General features: G+C 39.3%; 1 protein-coding gene across 1 annotated transcript in view; it reads left to right on the top strand.

Annotated features, from left to right (window-relative positions):
- The window catches only part of zfhx3b (zinc finger homeobox 3b), a 446,693-nt gene extending 427,097 nt beyond the window's left edge, over positions 1-19,596 (top strand). Inside the window, exons 8-10 of the mRNA XM_073070292.1 lie at positions 4,378-4,504; positions 6,790-12,225; positions 14,805-19,596. Of these exons, the coding sequence (XP_072926393.1) occupies positions 4,378-4,504; positions 6,790-12,225; positions 14,805-16,351 (7,110 nt within the window). The 3' untranslated portion in view covers positions 16,352-19,596. The remainder of the gene's footprint in view (positions 1-4,377; positions 4,505-6,789; positions 12,226-14,804) is intronic.
- Positions 19,597-20,614: the final 1,018 nt, after the last annotated feature.

The following is a 20,614-nucleotide window of genomic DNA, read 5'->3' as shown; positions in this document are numbered from 1 at the left end:
GAATCAAACATGTTCAGCTGACTGATTCTGATTCTCTGTGATGAAAGAGATTCACCAGCACCCAGAGAGAATAATTTCCATGCCTGTTGATATGCCAATGTTAATTTTAGTTATTAGGGGAGGTGATGAAGATTATGACTCCTATCAGTGGGGAGTGATCAATGTTGGTGGATTGAAAACTGTGCATCAGTACGTGGAAGGCATTCAGCAGCAGGTACTGGTGAAAGAACCAGGGGTTCTCCCTGATTCCTCTACAGGAGACTTCCATAAGCTTTAATACTCAGACTATATACCCTTCTCTATCCACATGAACACCAGGCCACCCATGAAGCTACACATTCAAACTGTGCATGACCTTTTCTCAGTAGAATAAGCAGCCCCTTTCGGTGGCCACGGATGTGCTTTGAAACAGACCTAAGCAACTTGGTACAATACTTCCAAAAATGTTAATTCAGTTCAAACCCCCACAAAACTACAGTTATTATAACTTACCTCGATGACAGGAGGATGGAAACATCATTGAAAATGGTAGCACCATGAGTGGGCTTTGGCAGAATGTTGACCTTCTCCAAATACTTAATTGTGCCAGAACAAGAGATAAGGGCCAACCTGGTCCAAAAACTGGCAAGTACAATTTGAACAGTATCAGTATCAAAGATTTAGATTTCTTATTTAGATGTCACTGATAAACCTTGTATACTTAGCAGCTAAACACTGGTACAGACCAGAAGTAACCGTATTTCAGCACAGCTTTGTGGGCCGAAGGACCTGTATTGTTCTGTAGGTTTTCTATGTTCTATATTCTATTTGATTTTATATCCAGCTAGGTACTGAGCCTCCAAGTCAATGTATGTCATGGTTGGTTATTCTGTTTACTTCTTCATCTACTCAGTCCACTAGGAACTCCAAGGGGAAAGGACTACCTTCCTGTTCGCCAAAACATCAACAACATCTGGATCCATACAAGCTGCTTTGAAGCCATGTCTTTAACTCTTGACAGTGATTTCAATCCTGAAGCCTAAAAAAAGCAAATGGAGTTCATAAGAAACTATACCGATCTTGCAAAAAGGGCAGAAGATCATTGCTGTTACATTCCACTAAACCCCATGGAAACGGTGAAGAAAATCCTCACAGATGAAGGCAGATGCAGTTAGCTGACATAAAGGATTTTTAAAAAAAAGTCCTGAATAACCCTGTAGTCATCCACAGCCGGCATTCAGCAATTCAAAGCAAAATTCACAAGTTAAAAGAAGGCAACACAGTGATATACTCTATTATGCTTGCTGCATAACCTGACTTAAGATTGTAGTTGTCACTCTACTTCCATATTAACCAAATAAAAGGCAAGTGAATGTCTTGGTTGATGGGCGACAAAGGAGCAAATGTGTTGACATCTTGAGAGAAGGCAGTGTTCTCACTGGACCACTGCCATTCCCCCAGAGTTACAATTCACCAGTCCCATTGATCTCACCAGCTTATTAGTTGCTGATCCAAGCTTTCTTAAACTGAAACATCTCTCCAATATTATAAACATCTACTGCATGCAATTATTGTGAAAATAAAAATTGTACAAAGTAATGATTCACTTCATCGTTCATGTTTCAGTATCTATCTTACAATTTCTTCATTTTAAACCCCTGAATTCAACGTTTTTTTCCCTTATCAACAAAAGGCTGTCCAGTTATTAGATATTCCTTTGCACAAGGATTAATGATTATAAAATGTGCCCTCTGATTAAAATGCAGAGTAGCAAGAGAACTTGATTATTATTTTTCAACAATTAATTGAATGAAAGTGACTGCAAGCTCTGTACAGCCACACTGCTCTCTCTAAACTTAATCACTGATTATGATTAAATAGGTTCTGTGTGATAACAGAGTTGATGAATTTTTGTCTATTCTTGCTGTCATTCACACACGATTGGTTTTCACCTTTGAAGTACAAAAGTCATTTGTTGCATTGTGACAACTGAAGCTACCTTTTAATTTCAATACTACATTAGAATTTCTAAATATTTTTCAATTCAGACTTCACTGGCAAAAATGAATTTTGAATAATAATTATTATTCAACAAGACGGTAGATGGTTGCTCCTAGTGAGGCTATCTTACTCATCCATTTAACCCAGAAAAGTTACATCTACCAATTTGTGGGGCTGATGACTTCTGTATGAAAAAAGTTGATACTTTATTACCATGTAAATAAGAGCTGAAGAAATATTCTTTTCCTCAAAGCCGACGATTCTATTCTTGATTATCATTGCTAGGATGATGCCGTGCTACCCTGACACTTCAAAAAAATATTCTGAGTTAATAGGAACAACTATTGTTGTTGCAATCACACTGTACTTGTTTTACGATATACATGTGATATCTGACGAAATTAAATCAATATGCACTTTACATGAACAATTCTGATTTGTTCATGCTTTAATTACCAATAATCGTCAAATGTTAGTACCCTTCTTCCCAGTGACTTATTATTACATGTGTGTGAAAGATGTTTCTATGAGTGAAGTTGTTTTTTAAAAAATAAGTATGATTATCACTGCTACCTTCAAGTATATTTGTGACAGACTTAATTGATTCATGACTGGGCAGGTACAAATAGCTAGGCCTACCAATGGAAACATAGTATACGTCGGTGAAAATAGTGTACCTCCGTTAGGTAATTTAAAGAAACAAATGAGTCATGAAAATTATCTGTCTGGAGTTCAGTGCAGTATGTTAAAGTACCTATAGAATAGAATAATTTCAGGAAAGAATCAATCAAACTAGATATTCCAACATAGATAGTTTTCCAACTATAATAATAGAACAATGTCTTTAACCCGATTATATTTAACACCTCCAAAATGTTCCCTTTAAACAGACTTCACCAATTTAACAAATCCTTAACCACATAAGCCAACAAGCCATTGATTATCCATTCAAAAAGATTACTTAAAAACTTGTGGAAGGCCAAATAAAGGATTCCATTCTTGATTATCATTGCCAGGATGATGCTGTGCTACCTTGACACTTCAAAAATATTCTCAGTTAACAGGAACAACCATTGTTGTTGTAATAACATTGTATTTGTTGTATGATATACATCTGTGATATCTGACAAAACATTAAAAACATTATGATGAGTCATTATAAGTTACAATCCTGCAGGCCTGTATATTCCACAAAGAAAGAGAAGGGAAGTAGTGTTTTTTTGGATTCGTGGACGGGTCTGTGAAAGAGATCCTGCAATGCTGCTTGATTTTAGCAAAGTTACAAAGTAGAGAGCACGCACATGTCCTCCACAGATTAAAAATACCCAACTTATGAATAGCCTGTGTGTACCAACGAGCATCTGAGAGATCCTAGGGTGGGTGGGGATAGATTTTCTGGCTGTTGTGAGGCTGCAGACGTCTTTCACAATGGGAATTTTTGCATGCCTCTCTTCCTGCCTAACCACCACCACCCAACAGTAAAAATTGGGATCTGGAGCTTGGTCAAGTCAAGCAGAGTTGGGAACTCCTGCTTTAAGATGCCATATAAGGAAAGAGAGGGAAAGTTATTTTGTGAGAGATGTCTATCCATAAAGTGAACTATGAAGAATTTAGATGGAAGTTCTGAGATTTCACTGTAACGTAAAACAATAAAATACAAATAATTATTATTGGAATGACTGGGGGAAAGTTGCACTGAATTCATTTTCTGTGTAGATATTGGATGTTATACTTTAAAAGAATGATCCCGCCTTTCTAAAACAGAAGTTAAGGTTAAATATATCACATCAAATTAAAGAGACTGAGTATTTGATTAATAAATATGGTAGCATTGCAGCTATGCTACTGAATAAGAAAACGGGAGGCCAGGAAAGTTGATCCAGAGGCACAAGTTTAGTTTCATCCAAATCAGATGATGTATTTAAATTTGTTCAATCTGGAATAAGAAGCATTGGCAATAATAACCATAAAGCTATGAAAGTGTAGTGAAGGCCTGTCTGATGCACAAATCCCTTTCATTAAAGAAGATTTACTATCCTTACCTAGCTTGGCCAATGCAGGACTCCAGGCCTAATTGCGTATGCAGGTGCACAGAAATGCTGAATCTTGATGACGTATGTGAAGGTCCAGCACACCGCTTCCTTCTCAGTAATGGACAGTACATATTGGCCTTGCCACCTACATCCCATGAACAAATAAGAAATGTCATCAATAATGCTAGTATGAATTTTATGCAACAAGATGCGTGCCTTCTGTGTGTTAAATGGTTCAATGTGCTTTCCTATCCCTTTCTGACAATAAAAGTGTGCTCCTGACACGTTATTTCATGTAGAGTGTTGCATGCTGAGCCCACAGAATGAAGTGCTGCTTCTTAATCGCTGAAATACTTCCACATAGGTAACTACTCCCGAGATGATGATGCCAAGCACCATGTTTCTCCCTGCAAATGTTCCAGAGAGGGAAAGCCATGTGGTCTCACAGACAGCAACAAGCTCCAATACAGATGACACTGCAAAAATACTTGGTATGTTGAATACAAATTCTTCCAATACAAAATACATCTTTGGATACAAGGTCTACCTGCAACATGTGTTATTATTATTTCTATATGACAGGCTGTATAATAACTGGATTATCAGGGTAAAGATCAAATACATTGATTTAATTGTTTATTATTAATGTCTCATGGATCTACATTAACCATCAATTATTTTTTTGGGGGGGAAGCATCATTTCATACCCATCAAACTGGCATTAACAAACAAAATGTAACTTGGTGATCCATAATTGTTATTCTTTGTCAAACTCATGGATTAGATCCATGCTAAAGCATCTGCAAGTTAAGAAGACCTAATCCTAGTGGTGTATTTTCTCCAACTCCTCCTGTTGACTGTCTTAATTTATCAGTTAACTGTTCAGTAATGTGGATTAATTTGCTGCAATGAAAATTTTTAAATTCCTATAGAACATAGAACACAATGGTACTGTACAGGCCCATCGGCCCACGATGTTGTGCCGAACTTTTAATCTACTAAAATTAATCTAACCCTTCCCTTCTACATAGCCCTCCATTTTTCACATAGAACTTGGACTTTTTTTTTCCCATTCTGAATCTTACCCTACTGACTCCATGTATTAGATGGAAAACCTACCTACAGAACCAGCAAACTAAATGTTAGATGCATACTCCAAAAGTCTAGTCAATGGTGGAGAAACAGGATCGACACATGATGGTAATCCAATCTAAAATCAGTCTTTTACATCAGCCCAAATAAAAATTAGCTGTACTGTGTTCAGAGCTTGTCAATTGTTTTAGAGCATGTACTGTTTACAAGAAGTATGTAATGTTTGTGCCACTGCCTTATTCTTGAGCATTTAAATTCATTTGCCTTTATGCTAACCTCAGTGTAAAATCTTGCATCTGATTATCAGTGTGAACCCCATAATCTGTACTTTCTTTAAGGTTTTATTGTCTCCTGTAAGCAAGTGTTTCCAGCTTGCAAATTTGAGGGTAAAAATTTATCCTCTGACCCAAGGGCTGAACATGCAATATAGTAGCATTTACCCATTGGACTTCCCTTTTGAAATTAATTTCAAAGGAACTGAATTTCAGAAGTAAAGTTCAAGGACTAAACATTACTATATTTCACATTAAACACATGTAACCAAGGTTAAATTTTCCTTTCATGATTTTGTATTTAAAGTCTCAGTATTCTAACATCTTTGAATTTCAGTCTAATCTCAATGTTACAATGCAGTTCAGTATTTATGCTTTTGACACCTTCATTCTAGTTTAGGGCACCATCAAATTCTATTGTGCCCTTTTAACGCCTTCACTACTGAATATGTCATGTTTTTCATTTCTGCCAAGTCCTTATTCCACACAAATACTATGTGGGAGCATTTATTGTAATTATTTTGGGATTCAGAGTGCAGGAAGTGAATCTCAATGGCAATATAAAATGAATGAAACAATCAGTCAACAATAGTGAATTCGAAGAACAAAGTATCTGTGGAAGGAACTTATTGGAAATGTACTCCTTAATATGGGAAATGCAATAGCTATTTCTATACATGTATTAATTGAAGGGCTGCCTGATTTGTGTTCATCCAGGCTTGTAAATTCATCAGAATCTACCTTTGGCAAATGTCAGATTATGGAGTCACCACTGTTTTGGAAATGTTTTCCCTCCTGGGTGTTGATTTGGTGTGCTAACTAAAAGCAGTTTTATTTTAACAATTAAAAAATGATTCTACGCATCCAGCATTGCCTCTTAAAACACGTTTTTTTTTGCCAAGTTCAGAATGCAGTATGTGCGTCAGAATTGGGTGAAGACATATTACTCTGCATTCCAGCACAGTAGAAAAATAAAATTAATCTTAAAGTACCATTAATGGTTTTACAATGAAATGTATCAGATTGAAGACCAGCTTATTTGATATGATTGGCTCAATGGCTGTACAAATAAAGGACAAAATAGCAGAAACATCACTGCATCCTGAATTTATGTGGGTATTGGCTCAATTTATTGATTTATCAATTTAGAAATATTTTCCATTAACTTGCATAAGTTTGATCCATTTCTAAAACTTTTGAGTATAATTGACCATAAAACAGTTAAGATATTTTAACAAAATAGTGATTTATAATATCTTGGTATTCCGGAGTACATACCGAGATGGTACGGTAAATCTAAATTTTTAGTCAATATGGCATTAACAAGTTTCATACTGTAAAACAAAGTAGAAGTGGGCTGACTAAAAATTACAATACCCACTGATAGTTCTCATTAAATTTGTTTTCATTAGAAACATCAGATCCGCCTGAAAAGAGCAGTGTACCTTCAGAAAATACAGAACGTAGCATGGAACCAAAGTCTTCTGTTGACCAGAGTTTAGTGAAGGACGATGCTGGGTTCCTGTGCTGGAAGAAAGGATGTAACCAGTTATTTAAGACTTCCACTGCACTTCAAGCCCATTTCAATGAGATTCATGCAAAAAGGCCACAACTACCAGTATCAGATCGTCATGTCTACAAATACCGCTGTAATCAGTGTAGCCTAGCCTTCAAAACCATTGAGAAACTACAGCTGCATTCTCAGTATCATGTTATTAGAGCTGCCACCATGTGCAGTTTGTGCCAACGTAGCTTCCGTACGTTCCAAGCCCTAAAAAAACATCTGGAGACCAGCCATCTAGAACTGAGTGAGAGTGACATTCAGCAGCTGTACAGTGGACTTGGAGTCAATGGCGATGTTATGGCACTGGGTGACGCAGCTCTTAGTGAAGATCAAGCCTTGGGGGCAGATGAAGACAAAGATGAAGAAAGTGACTCGGATGAGAAGCAAAGTCCTGTTGGAAGTGACTCTGGGTCTGTGCAAGAAGATTCTGGCTCTGAGCCAAAACGGGCTCTACCATTTAGGAAAGGCCCCAATTTCACAATGGAGAAGTTTCTGGATCCCTCTCGGCCTTACAAGTGCACAGTGTGTAAGGAGTCGTTTACACAGAAGAACATCTTGCTTGTCCATTACAATTCCGTGTCTCACCTGCACAAGTTGAAACGAGCACTTCAGGAATCAGCTACTGGTCAGCCTGAGCCAACAAGCAGCCCAGATAACAAGCCCTTTAAGTGTAACACGTGCAACGTGGCCTACAGCCAAAGTTCGACCTTAGAGATCCATATGCGTTCGGTGTTGCACCAGACCAAAGCACGAGCAGCAAAGTTAGAAGCTGCCAGTAGCAGCACAGCAGGTAGCGGTACCATTAGTAACAGTAATACTACTTTAGGATTGTCAGCATCTAGTCCAAGTCCAAGTGGCAATAGTAATGGTAATATTGATGTTGGTGTAAGTGGCAGTGGATGTGGTGTTACATACAGTGCTACCTCTGGCTTAGGTTTAATAAGTGGAAACCAGATTGCAGCCGATTCTGCTGGAGCGTCTACAGTCAGCAATTCTATTGCAAGCAGCATTACCACATCTATAGAACAAAAAGATGCAAGCAAAAGGAAGATAGCGGACATGATAACATCTCGGCAACAGACGCAACAGCAGCAGGCACAGACCTTGGCGCACGTCCAAGCACAGGCCCAGGTCCAGGCGCAGGCTCAGGTACAAGCCCAGCTACAACAAGAGCTTCAGCAAACTGCTCTCTTTCAGCCTCAGCTGTTCAATCCAGCCCTGCTCCCACATTTCCCCATGACCACTGAGGCTCTGCTGCAGCTCCAACAACAGCAGCTGTTATTTCCTTTCTATATTCCGGGAACAGAGTTCCAGTTGAACCCCGAGATCAGTATACCAGTAAGCAGTACTTCATTGACAATGCCGGGAACAAATGCTTTGCTGGAAGATGTGAAACCCCATACTCAGAATCTGCAACACCAGTTAGTTCAACAACAAGGGCAGCAGCCTTCTCTAGCACAGCAACATACATCTCTCCTGCAACAAACCCAACAGCTGGACAAGAAACCAAAATCCATCGTGAAGGACAAAGACAAGGATGGGCACAAAGACAAAGAAAACTCTGAAAAATTTGATGAAAGCTTGATGCCCAAGGAAATGTCCTTGGAGGCACCTAAGTCCAAAGATAGGAAAGACCAAACTCCAGTGAGCAGTAATGAATCCTCCTTGCTTCCTCCTCGAATCCCGTCCGATGCCCGTGGTAATGCCACTAAAGCCTTGCTGGAAAACTTTGGGTTTGAACTTGTGATTCAGTACAATGAAAACAAACAAAAAGTTCAAAAGAAAAGTAAAAGTGGCCTGAGCGACGAGGTGGACAAACTAGAGTGTGACACTTGCAGCAAATTATTCTCAAATATTTTAATACTAAAGAGCCATCAGGAGCATGTGCATCAGCAGTTCTTACCGTTTGAAGAGCTGGAGCAGTTTGCCAAACAGTATAGAGTCAACTATGACAAACTGTACCCCCTAAGGCCGCAAACACCTGAACCGCCACCACCACCACCGCCCCCACCTCCACCCCCTCCACCTGCACCAACACCAGCATCCACAACTCAGAACCTTACAACTACAGTGGCCCCACCTCACACGCCTCCTGCTATTTCAACCCCACAGCCCTCTGTGTCGATTTCGCAGCTCTCCATGCCGATGGACTTGCCTATCTTTTCACCTCTTTTGATGCAGTCAATGCCTTTGCAGTCTTTGCCACCACAAATGCCCTCCCAGTTGACGCCTGTGGACCCAATACCCACAGATCTGGCTCAGCTCTATCAACAGCAGCTCAATCCCAACCTAATTCAACAGCAGCAAAACAAACGGCCACGGACACGAATCACAGATGAACAGCTTAAAATCCTCAGAGGGTATTTTGATATTAATAATTCCCCTAACGAGGATCAAATCAAAGAAATGTCTGACAAGTCAGGGCTGCCACAGAAAGTGATAAAGCACTGGTTCCGAAATACATTGTTCAAAGAACGACAGCGAAACAAAGACTCTCCATACAACTTCAACAACCCTCCTGTTACGTCGCTTGAGGACATTAAGGTAGATTCAAAGCCATCCTCTCCAGAACCTGCAAGGACTGAGTATTACAGAAGTAATCGTTCAACTCGGACGAGATTTACTGACTATCAGTTGCGGGTTTTGCAGGATTTCTTTGATGCCAATGCTTATCCAAAAGATGATGAATTTGAGCAACTTTCAAATTTGCTAAACCTCCCAACTCGCGTGATAGTTGTTTGGTTTCAAAATGCACGACAGAAGGCACGCAAAAACTATGAGAACCAGGGCGAAGGGAAGGAGGGAGAGCGTCGCGAGTTGTCAAATGACCGTTACATTCGCACAAGTAATTTGAATTATCAGTGTAAAAAATGCAGTTTGATTTTTCAACGTATCTTTGACCTCATTAAACACCAAAAAAAACTGTGCTACAAAGATGAAGACGATGACGGTCAATATGACAGTCTGACAGAGGACTCCATGGATGCATCAGAGATGATCGGACCCTCTGCTTCATCCTGCAATACTCCTTTGACCTCAGCTGTCTGTGGTTCATCATCAGTTGCAACGGCAAATGTTCCTCCCGGAAATCTGCCCCGCACTTCAACTCAGAAAGAGGAAGCTCCTTCTAACGCAGAATTTTCTGAGGAGAAACCAAAGCAGCCTGAATCCCCTGATACACAGCAGCAGCATTCACAAGAGAAGCTGTTACAACCAAAACTTGAGATGCAGCAGCAGCAGCAAGATCAGAAGCCACAAGTAACACAGCAGAAGGCCCCACAAATCCCATCACCCCAGCAGCCCCAGTCACAATGCTCCGTATCTCAAACCATCACTAGCCCATCTCAGCTTTCTCATGTTTCCTTAAATCCACTTCACACTTCAACACCTCAGCAGCTTGGAAGCCTGCCTCCCCAAATGGTTCATTACCAGTGCGACCAGTGCAAGCTGGCATTTCCAACCTTTGACCTTTGGCAGGAACATCAGCAACTCCATTTCCTGTCTGGACAAAACCAGTTCGTCCATCCTCAGTTCTTAGACCGCCCAATAGAAATGCCCTTCATGCTTTTTGACCCCACTAACCCTCTGCTTGCCAGTCAGCTACTTTCTGGAACTCTACCTCAGATCCCAACAAGCTCTTCTTCTTCACCTTCAACACCAAACTCTGCTATGAACACCTTGAAAAGAAAACTGGAAGAAAAGGCGAGTGTCAGTCCTGGGGATAATGACAGTGGAAATAATGGAGACGAGCCTCAGAGAGATAAACGTTTAAGGACAACCATCACCCCAGAACAATTAGAAATTCTCTATCAGAAATACCTACTTGATTCAAACCCAACACGGAAAATGTTGGATCACATTGCACATGAAGTAGGCCTCAAAAAACGAGTAGTTCAAGTTTGGTTCCAGAACACTCGTGCTAGAGAGAGAAAGGGCCAGTTTAGAGCAGTTGGACCCGCACAAGCTCATCGACGCTGTCCTTTCTGCAGAGCCCTCTTTAAGGCTAAGACAGCACTGGAAGCTCACATCCGATCCCGTCACTGGCATGAAGCGAAACGTGCTGGGTACAGCCTGATCATGTCTTCAGCTTTGTCAACTGACAGCGACGGGGGAAACTTATTGAAGGCTGACTCCATGGACTGTTCCAGCTTTGCCCAGCTTTCATCAATAAATAGTGATAGCCAGTGTGCGAGTCTTTCACCAGTGAACAAAAGTGGGGAATTCTCACCCAAAGCTCTTCTAAGTCCATCATCTATCAAAGTAGAAGGACTTGAAGAATTTGATGGGCCTACAATTTCTTCGGTCAATTTGGGTTATGACCAAACGAGGCTTGATAATGATGATTGTTCATCAGTCAACACAGCTATTACTGACACTACAACTGGAGATGAGGCAAATGCAGACAATGACAGTGCAACTGGGTTAATGGCAGACTCAAAACAGGCCCTCTACCAAACGGAGGGTCTTCAGAAGGCAATGCCATCACTAGGACAGGAAAATGAAGACAGGATATCATCGGGCTTGGTCAGTCCATCACCTAGTTATCACGCTAAGGAAATGGAAAATGAATGTACAATTGATTACAGTGAGACATCTAGTCTTGCTGATCCCTGTTCGCCCTGCCCTGGCGGAAGCAGCTCAATGTCAAGGAGTACAGACAATGAACGTCCAGGACAGAAACGCTTCCGCACTCAGATGACAAATCTCCAATTGAAACTGTTGAAATCCTGCTTTAATGATTATCGAACACCAACCATGCTGGAGTGTGAGGTCTTAGGAAATGAAATAGGGCTGCCAAAACGAGTTGTTCAAGTGTGGTTCCAGAATGCTCGGGCTAAAGAGAAGAAATCCAAACTTAATATGGCAAAACACTTTGGTATTAATCAGACTACTTATGAAGGACCCAAAGCAGAATGCACTTTGTGTGGCATCAAGTATAGTGCCCGGCTATCTGTACGAGACCATATCTTTTCTCAGCAACATATCTCCAAAGTGAAGGAGACCATTGGAAGCCAGCTGGATAAAGAAGTTGAATATATCGATCCTGCTACTGTCCGTCGGCTAATGGCTCAACAAGAACTAGACCGTATTAAAAAAGCTAATGAGGTTCTTGGTTTAGCGACACAGCAGCAAACACTACAGCAACAGGGCTTGTTTGATAATCCACCAGTACAAGCTCTGAATCTTCCTACTGCCTACCCAACCTTGCCAGGGATCTCGCCTGTATTACTGCCAGGTGTGGGCAGCCCTTCATCTTTACCTGGCTTTACTTCATCTAATGCAGGTGGGTAGCATTAATAGTTTTAAGTTTATATGTCGTAGATTTCTTGGTAGATTTCAATCTGATATTTGCCTACTGTACAAATTTGACATGCATCACCTGGAATCAAATCCAGCCCGACAGATAGGATGAAGGTGTCCTGTCTCTAAAGGCTGCTCACAATGTAGTTAACACAAATGCAGAGAATAGAAATGCGTAATAATATGTTGATGCAAGTTTTAGGACTTTTTTTGCAACCTAGAAAGCAGCAGAGTGTAGAATTGGGAAATCTTTTCTGAGGTGGGGATAAGGATATTTCAGGTCCACTCAAACTATCTGCTAAATGGGAGGATCTCTTTCCAACACAACCAACTTTCAGTCCTGTTACATGTTCATAACACTTCAATTATCATCTTAAAGTAGGAACAATATTTACAGAATAATCCATGTAACCTTGATAACAACTGACTCTTGAGAAAAAAGTACTCAATTAACCCATAGGCTCATTCTTTTTGATAGAGCAGATCTGAATATGGATGGCTCATTTTTAAAAATTGATAAAATTAAGACTATTGATACTTTAGAACAGAATTAAATTATCTACATGATCTTTTTTTTAAAAAAATAACTGTTTCATTAAAGCATGTATAAAATTGAATGGAACAGGCTGCAAAGAAGCAAATCTTTTGATACAGCTTTACTGTCCTTTTAATATGACAAATTAGGTTTTTTTAAAAAATTGTTTTACTAAGAAATACTGCTTTATGTGATATTCAACTATATCTACCCAATCTATACCCATATTTAAACTAGACAGCCACTGCTTCAGTTACAAGACTGCATACTTTATAGTGCACAATGATAAAAGGCTGTTTAAAAAAAATATTTCATTGCATTCCTTAAAAGAGATATTTCATGTAGTTGGCCCCCAAATGTTCAATGCACTACAAATACTCTATGAACAGAAGCCATTCCAGCTTATTTAAAAAGAGACAAACTTCATTCCAAACCTAGTGGCAGGGGTATGGAGACAGACCCCTCTTCAGGTGAAGAAGAGAGGTCTGAAGAAATGTTTGTTAAGATTTTTAGGTTCAAATAGACTGCGGGAATTTTATCAGGCCACTACAATTAGAACGATATTCTAAGATGCTCTTGCAGTACTAATGAGAATTGCTGCTTACTTAAAGCTTTAACCTTGCATTTAAATTGCCTGTTGACCTGGATAGGTTCATATCCATCAAATTATAGAAGTGTTGCTCACTTAAATTGAAATTCTGCAGAGTAGAGTTGTAACTTTTAAGCTTATTGGCTGTCTCAATATATTGTTTTGACATTATGCCTATATTGGGTTATGCCTATATTAATACACCATGTTGACATACTGCTTGCTAATGTCACATGAGTTGCCACCTCAGTCTTGAAGCTAAAGGTGCTTTAAGCCATTACCACTTATTCTACATCTCCTAGCAGGTTCCATATCACATTTTTTGTGTGGCTTATGGATCTGATGTTTCCTGCTCATAACCTCTGTGGACATGTTAATTATGTCCAGCAGAATATTTAACATTAATCCTGCAATGATCTGAATTATGTTAGTACTGTAATTTACAGTACAAAATTATACAAATTGTCATGCTTTGATTTCTAGGTATTTTATACCTGTAGAGAGACTGGAAATAAATTCCATGTCAACAAAACTGCTTTTCGAAGATTTCACTGGTGATGTTGCATTGTTTGTGTAGGCACCCTATTTCCTCATGGAAAATAATTTCATTTCAGCTTCTTAATCAAAATTCCAGCAATAGTTAACAGATAATTTTCAGGAGCAAAATACATACCAATTGCTCTTCCATGCCAATGATACGCAAATCCCAGTGTGTGTTGTTTTGGAATTACTTGAGATTCAGCACAGACCACTGTTCAAGCCCATCACTAATTTTTTTTTTGCCTCTGAGCACGTTAATATTTTAATGATTTACCCAATGTAAAATTTTCCAAAAGACAACAGGATATCACTGTTAATCATAACCTGAAACACCACGTTTATACTTGCCTCTGCTTATTAAGAGTTTGCTGGTGGCAATAATTTGTGTGCAATATTACTTGAAAGCTCCCTTCCAGCACACGTACAGAATGATTTCTTGATATCACTAAGGCTTTCTCAGGGAAGTACTGAGTTAAGAAATGATACATCACAAAACAGAACTGGTTAAGGTGTTACAGAACAGACAATAACGCTTCAAAAAGTTAAAATTTGAAGTACTGTATTTCACTAATAAAATGGCATAATCATATATGCTGCATAGGATGAGCAGCATTGTGGAAACACTAAATGGCACCAGCAGTGAAATAAACCATAGCCACCTATATGTCATATGTATGTGGCTCTGATCAGCTTATTGTTTGTTATTTATTTTGTCAGTCCCCTGAAAGCTAGCTCAAAATTATAAATGGTCTTAAAGCATTTGCAGAATTTGAATTGACTAAATGAAAATTTAACAATGTTGTATTATAAACTGAAATATGTATGTTTGTATTCCTCAGTAGATTGGTGGTCCTGTAATTGTTTATGTTTTTTTTTCTGCTTTTTCTTTATTTTTTAGCTTTAACTTCTCCTAAATCTAACCTTTTGGGCATTCCTGCTTCAACTGTACCCTCCCCTGGCCTTCCCACCACTGGACTGCCAAGCAAGCAAGCTCCTTCATTGACATCCCAGGCCCCAACACAGGCTACCACTACAACCCCACGTCCAGCATCAACGATCCAGCAGCCACAACCCGAACAGCGGAAAAGCAAAGAGAACGAGAGGGCGAAAGAAAAGGAGAAAGATAAAATCGATCCTGCGCCCACACCGAACAAGGAGAAAAATGACAACAGCACAGGTACCTCAGTACCTCTTCCTGGCATGGAGTATGTGGTAGACCCAGCTCAGCTTCAGGCTCTACAAACTGCACTGGCTTCTGATCCGACTGCCCTGCTCACCAGCCAGTTCTTGCCGTACTTTGTGCCAGGCTTTTCCCCGTATTACGCCCCACAAATTCCTGGAGCCCTTCAAGGAGGATACCTACAGCCGATGTACGGGATGGAGGGTCTCTTTCCTTACAACCCAGCTTTGTCCCAAGCTCTGATGGGGCTGTCACCGGGTTCTTTGCTGCAACAGTATCAGCAGTATCAGCAAAGTCTACAAGATGCCCTCCAGCAGCAACAGAGGCAGTTGCAACAACAGCAGCAGCAACAGCAGCAGCAGCTCCAGCAACAGTTGCAGCAACAACTGCAGCAGCAGCAACTGCAGCAGCAACAGCCAAAGCAGCAACCTAAACCAAGCCAAGTCCCCGCCCCACAACTAACAGCTTCCCCAGACAAAGAATCCGCCAAAGAATCTACCAAAACAGAAGAGCAAGCCAGTGCTCCCAGAGAACCATCCCTTCCGAAACCTGAAGAACGACAACAAACAGAAAGCAAAAGTACGGACTCGCTTGACCTGTTCATTGTTCCAAAGGTGCAGTACAAGTTGGTCTGTCGCAAGTGTCAGATGGTCTTCACTGATGAAGAGACAGCCATGAGCCACCTGCAGTCAATATGTTTCTTCGGTCAGTCTGTGATAAATCTGCAAGAGATGGTGCTTCGTGTCCCCACCAGCACCTACCACTGCCTGGCCTGTGATACTACACTGAGCGGGGATGAAGCTCTAAGCCAACATCTCGAGTCAACCTTGCACAAACACAGAACAATCAAACGAGCAGCAAGATACGCCAAAGAGCACGCTAGTTTATTACCTCACTCAGCCTGCTTCCCCGATCCTAACACCGCATCTACCTCGCAGTCTGCCACTCACTCTAACGACAGCCCCTCCTCCAGCCTGTCCCCCCATGCCTCCATAAAATCTTGGCCTAACATTCTTTCCCGAGCCTCAGTCAGGAAGCCCTCTTCTTTACCTTCTCTCTCCTCATCTTCAACAGTTACCTCAAGTTCATGCAGCACCTCAGGGGTTCAGACCTCTATACCAACAGACGGCTATTCAGATGAATCTGACAGTGAGCTCAGCCAGAAGTCAGATGGCCTGGATTGCCCGCTGGAGGGTCCAAATGATCCCAGCTGCCGCAGAGACAGTAGTCTGACTAGTGTAGGAATGGACACCTTCAGATTGTAAGCTTGAAGATGGACAATATGATTAATAAAAAAAACAAACCAATTTCAAAAAAGACTAACTGCAATTCCAAAGCTTCTAACCAAAAAAAATAAAATCTTTCAGGATTGTTGTCTCATATTGATATGCTGGCAACATCTAAACCTGTTACACTGGTTGTCAGAAGGTACTATGGTTAGCTGAGCAATGACAGAAACCAGAAAGCAATGAACTGCCTCAATTTAATTACAGTGGTCTTTGAACCTGAAACCCTTTATTTCCCCAGTGCAAACATGTCCTAAGTTGATAGCACAGCAGATGTCAGCATGTACCTTATGGGATGACAATCCACCATTTACAGTTTAGATTTCTTGCTATGTAAGCATTTGGATACCAATGGCTAGCTAAAAAATGTAATGTCTTGTATTCTCAGGTCAATAGCTCACACCTTGTTCTGTTTTCTGAATCATATTTTGCTTTTGTTTATTTTTTTTTCTGTTTTGATTTTTTTTTGTTCCAGAAGATGATTTTTTTTTCCAAACTGGCAGAAAGTATTCAAAGAGTTAAAAATATGAAACACATCTTAACTGGGGATTTACAAAGAATAGCTCTTCTGCTGTATAATCTGAGGGATAATTGAACACTCCCATTGCCACCAAAACACAAGAGTGTTGAGGACTTGTAACTGAGATAACAATGAGTTTAAAAGAAAAACTAACTTTCTGTATTTATGATAGATATGAACATTTTGGTGTTGAGTAGTTTGTTGCATTGGAAATGACCTAAACAGTATGGTAGATTGAAAACCTTTGTGTACATTAGCTTTTGTATTGTCCAACAGAAAGCTCTTCATTTTGATGTTGTCTTGTTCATTCCTGTAGGGTAGATTGAATCAAGTTACTGGTCTATGCTTTTCTGTCGTATTCCTTCCTTTCCCACCTTCCCCTTCCAACCTTGACACCTTCCTTGATGCCCACCTTCCTCTTTGAAGGTGGTTTGCTCTAGTTTTATAGAAGGAAGAAAAAAAAGTAAATTTAAAGATTTTTTGTGGATAGGGTCCTTATCAATTTTTTTGTGAACCTTTAAGGAACATAATGATTATTTACCTGTGTCTGTAACCTTTGTGCACTTACCTCTCTGCTTTTGTAGATGCTGTGGAATTTTTTCCTATGAAGCAGACATTTGTTTTTTGTGTAGTGTGGCAGCAGTCTAATTTTTCTTTTGGGGGGAGGGGGGGAGGAAATTAATTATTTTTTTTCTTTGACATAAGAGAAAAATTCTCGCGCTTTAACAAAATCCAAAGACATACACTTTCACCATTGGTGCATAAAGGTGAAAAGAGGCATCTTTATACTTGAGAATTTGTTCTTCTGATTTAATAAAAATTTAACAAAAAAGGAATGGTAATATCCAGGTCACTGCCATTGCTTCTTCTGCAAGCAAAGGAGTGACAAGACAAAACAAATAAAAATACCAAAAAAAACTTTTTACTTAAAGGTTTGTCCTTGTATTGTGGAATAAGTGCAGTGGTGGTTAGAAGACACTGCTCCTACCAAGGATATCAGATAGAGATCTTTTAAAAAAAAATGTCTTTGTTATTTGGGCACTTGTTACGTACATCTCTGTAGTCACATTAATGTCAAAAAAATTCATTACTAGCATAAAAAGGTCAACTCTTTTTAAAAAGAAATTTTTTTTGCTGCAAATGTTGTAGTCCCACAATAGATGCTTGCTTATTTCTTGCTTTTTGCTAAGCTTTACTGGAAACCAATAAATCAGTTTTAGCCCCTTTTTGATATTCCTTTCTTCATCTTTCTGTTGCAAATGGAACATTTTTAGACTGTGAATACACCTTTCCATGGTTCAGTTTAGTTGATGCTTTTACTAGTCAAAAGCCAACAAAAATTGCAGAACTCCAGTTCATTCCAAACTATCAACTTGGAGTTTGTTGCAGGGACTGATATTTTGTTTTAATATCGTTTTTTTTTGTTTTGTTTTATTTGAAGTAGTCAATAAGCTGTTGTACATATTCATAATCAGGCTTGTGCACAGTGCAAAAATGATTTTTTGTAATAATAACATGCAGATAGTATAACTCTTTGGTTTCAGAGGTAACAGAAGTTTAAATTACATTTAAAAGTAGGCCTATTTTACATAAAGATATCTGATAACGTTCAAAAACGGAAAAAATCAAATTCTTTTCTAAATGAGGTTAAGAAAAAATAGCTCCCACAAGATGAAAAATTTTATTCCAAGGTTGTACAGTTTTTGTTTTTGTTTTGTTTTTTGATGTGACTCTATGAAATATATTCGGCATTTAACTGTTAATTTGTATGTTAGTATGTTTCTGTATCATATATAATTTCCTCATTAACTGTTAACATTTTAACACTAGCATTATATTTTAAATACTGGTTTGTTTTATGTTTTTTATCTTTATATACTATGACATGGCCTCTTAAGGTGCAATTTTCTGGTTTGTATTTTCTTGGAACTCTGACCTTTGTTTCCAAAGTCTGTTCAGTAGCACTTGTACTCTACCATTTACAAAGACTAATAATTGTGTGGGTCAGGCTACCCAAGTTTTACAGTTAACGTAGCAAGACGTACAGGTGAAAAGTGGACGGAACATATTTGCATCTAAAGGCACCACCAGTACTGAAACACGGAGCTGGAAAAAAGCACTGAGCAGTTTTTTGAAAAAAATTATTTAACTATATATGAATGTGGCCAAAGCTTTAAGCAATGAGAATGGTGCCGCATTAAAAGTGTCCATTTTTTGTGGCATGGGATAAAGAATAAGACAAGAGAAGCATTAACACAAGTCAGCATACTTGATGTATCTAAGTTCTTGGACAATAAAGAAGATTATTGTCGTTCTTGTGGAGAAACTGCCCACTGTGAACAGCATTGACTTTTACATCTTGGGCAACTTTGGAAACATTACCCTGAGGTGAAAGAGGTATCTCCAGCCTTGCAATGTACAAAAAAAAGAGCAAGTTAAACCAAAAATGATGTTCTTGATGTTTTTTCTATAATGTAGTCTTGTTAGTTTTTTTGTTACTGTAACAACGAAAAAATTTCAACTGTACCAAAATCATGGAAACTAACAACCATGTGGATTTCGAACTTTAAAAATTTTGTCACAAACCTTGTTGTCATAGTTAAGTTGATTGTAGATGGTAATTGAATATACTCCTTTGAAAATACTTCATCAAGTATGTTTCTTGCTCATTGTGATACATTAAAAAAAAACCAGTATGAGCAAAGCTTGGTGTTTGGCCATTATTCAACTATATAAAGAGTAAAACAATAACATTCAACCAAAAACTGTAATATAGACATTCTCACCATCATGCACTCAGACTAGAGAGAGAGAGAGAGAGAGAGAATAGTGTCACTTCCAAGTTAGTACAAATGGAGAACGTAAAGTTATAAACTTCACTTTCATCTGTATGTAGGAAGGTCTAAACCAGGGATTCCCAACCTGGGGCCCTCACAGCCCTTCATTAATGGTAAGAATCCAGGGCATAATAAAGGTTGGGAACCCCTGGTCTAAAGGCTACAGACAAAGAAATTTCATTTGTGTTTGTCAGAATACATTTGTTGACCTGGTCAAGGACAGGGCAGCAATATTATGGCCATGTAGTCATGATACTATAAGATCATAAAAAATAGGAACAGAATTAGGCCATTCGGCACATCAAGTCAGCTCTGATGGTCCATCATGACTGATTTATTATCCTTCTCAACCCCATTCTTCTCCTTTCTCCCCATAAACTTTGACACCCTTACTAATCAAGAACCTAACAACCTCTATTTTACATATACTCAATGATTTGGCCTTCACAGCAATTTACGCCAATGAATTCCACAGATTCACCACCCTCTGGCTAAAGAAATTCCTCCTCATCTCTGTTCTAAAGGAACGTCCTATTCTGAGTCTGTGCTCTCCAGTCCAAGAATCCATGAATATTGGAAACATCCTCTCCACATCCATTCTACCCAAGCCTGTCAATATTCAGTAAGTTTTGAGGTCCCCCTCAGTCATCTAAATTCCAGCGAGTACTAGGCCTAGAGCTATTAAACAGTCCTCATACAATAAATCTTTTAATACTCTGCATCATTCACATGAACCTCCACTGGACCCTCTCCAGAGTCATCTTTCACTTCAATGTGGAATTATACTACACTTGTCAATCTTTTACACCCATGCCCCCCCAGTATGCACAACATATCTTTGTAAATGAAGTATTCAATTTCCACAAATCCATACTCCAGTTTACA

The sequence above is a fragment of the Hemitrygon akajei genome, chromosome 17 (genome assembly GCF_048418815.1).
Source record: "Hemitrygon akajei chromosome 17, sHemAka1.3, whole genome shotgun sequence".
NCBI classification, from domain to species: Eukaryota; Metazoa; Chordata; class Chondrichthyes; order Myliobatiformes; family Dasyatidae; genus Hemitrygon; species Hemitrygon akajei.
The sequence above is the reverse complement of the archived record's forward strand: the minus strand, read 5'-3'. Positions and strand labels throughout refer to the sequence as shown.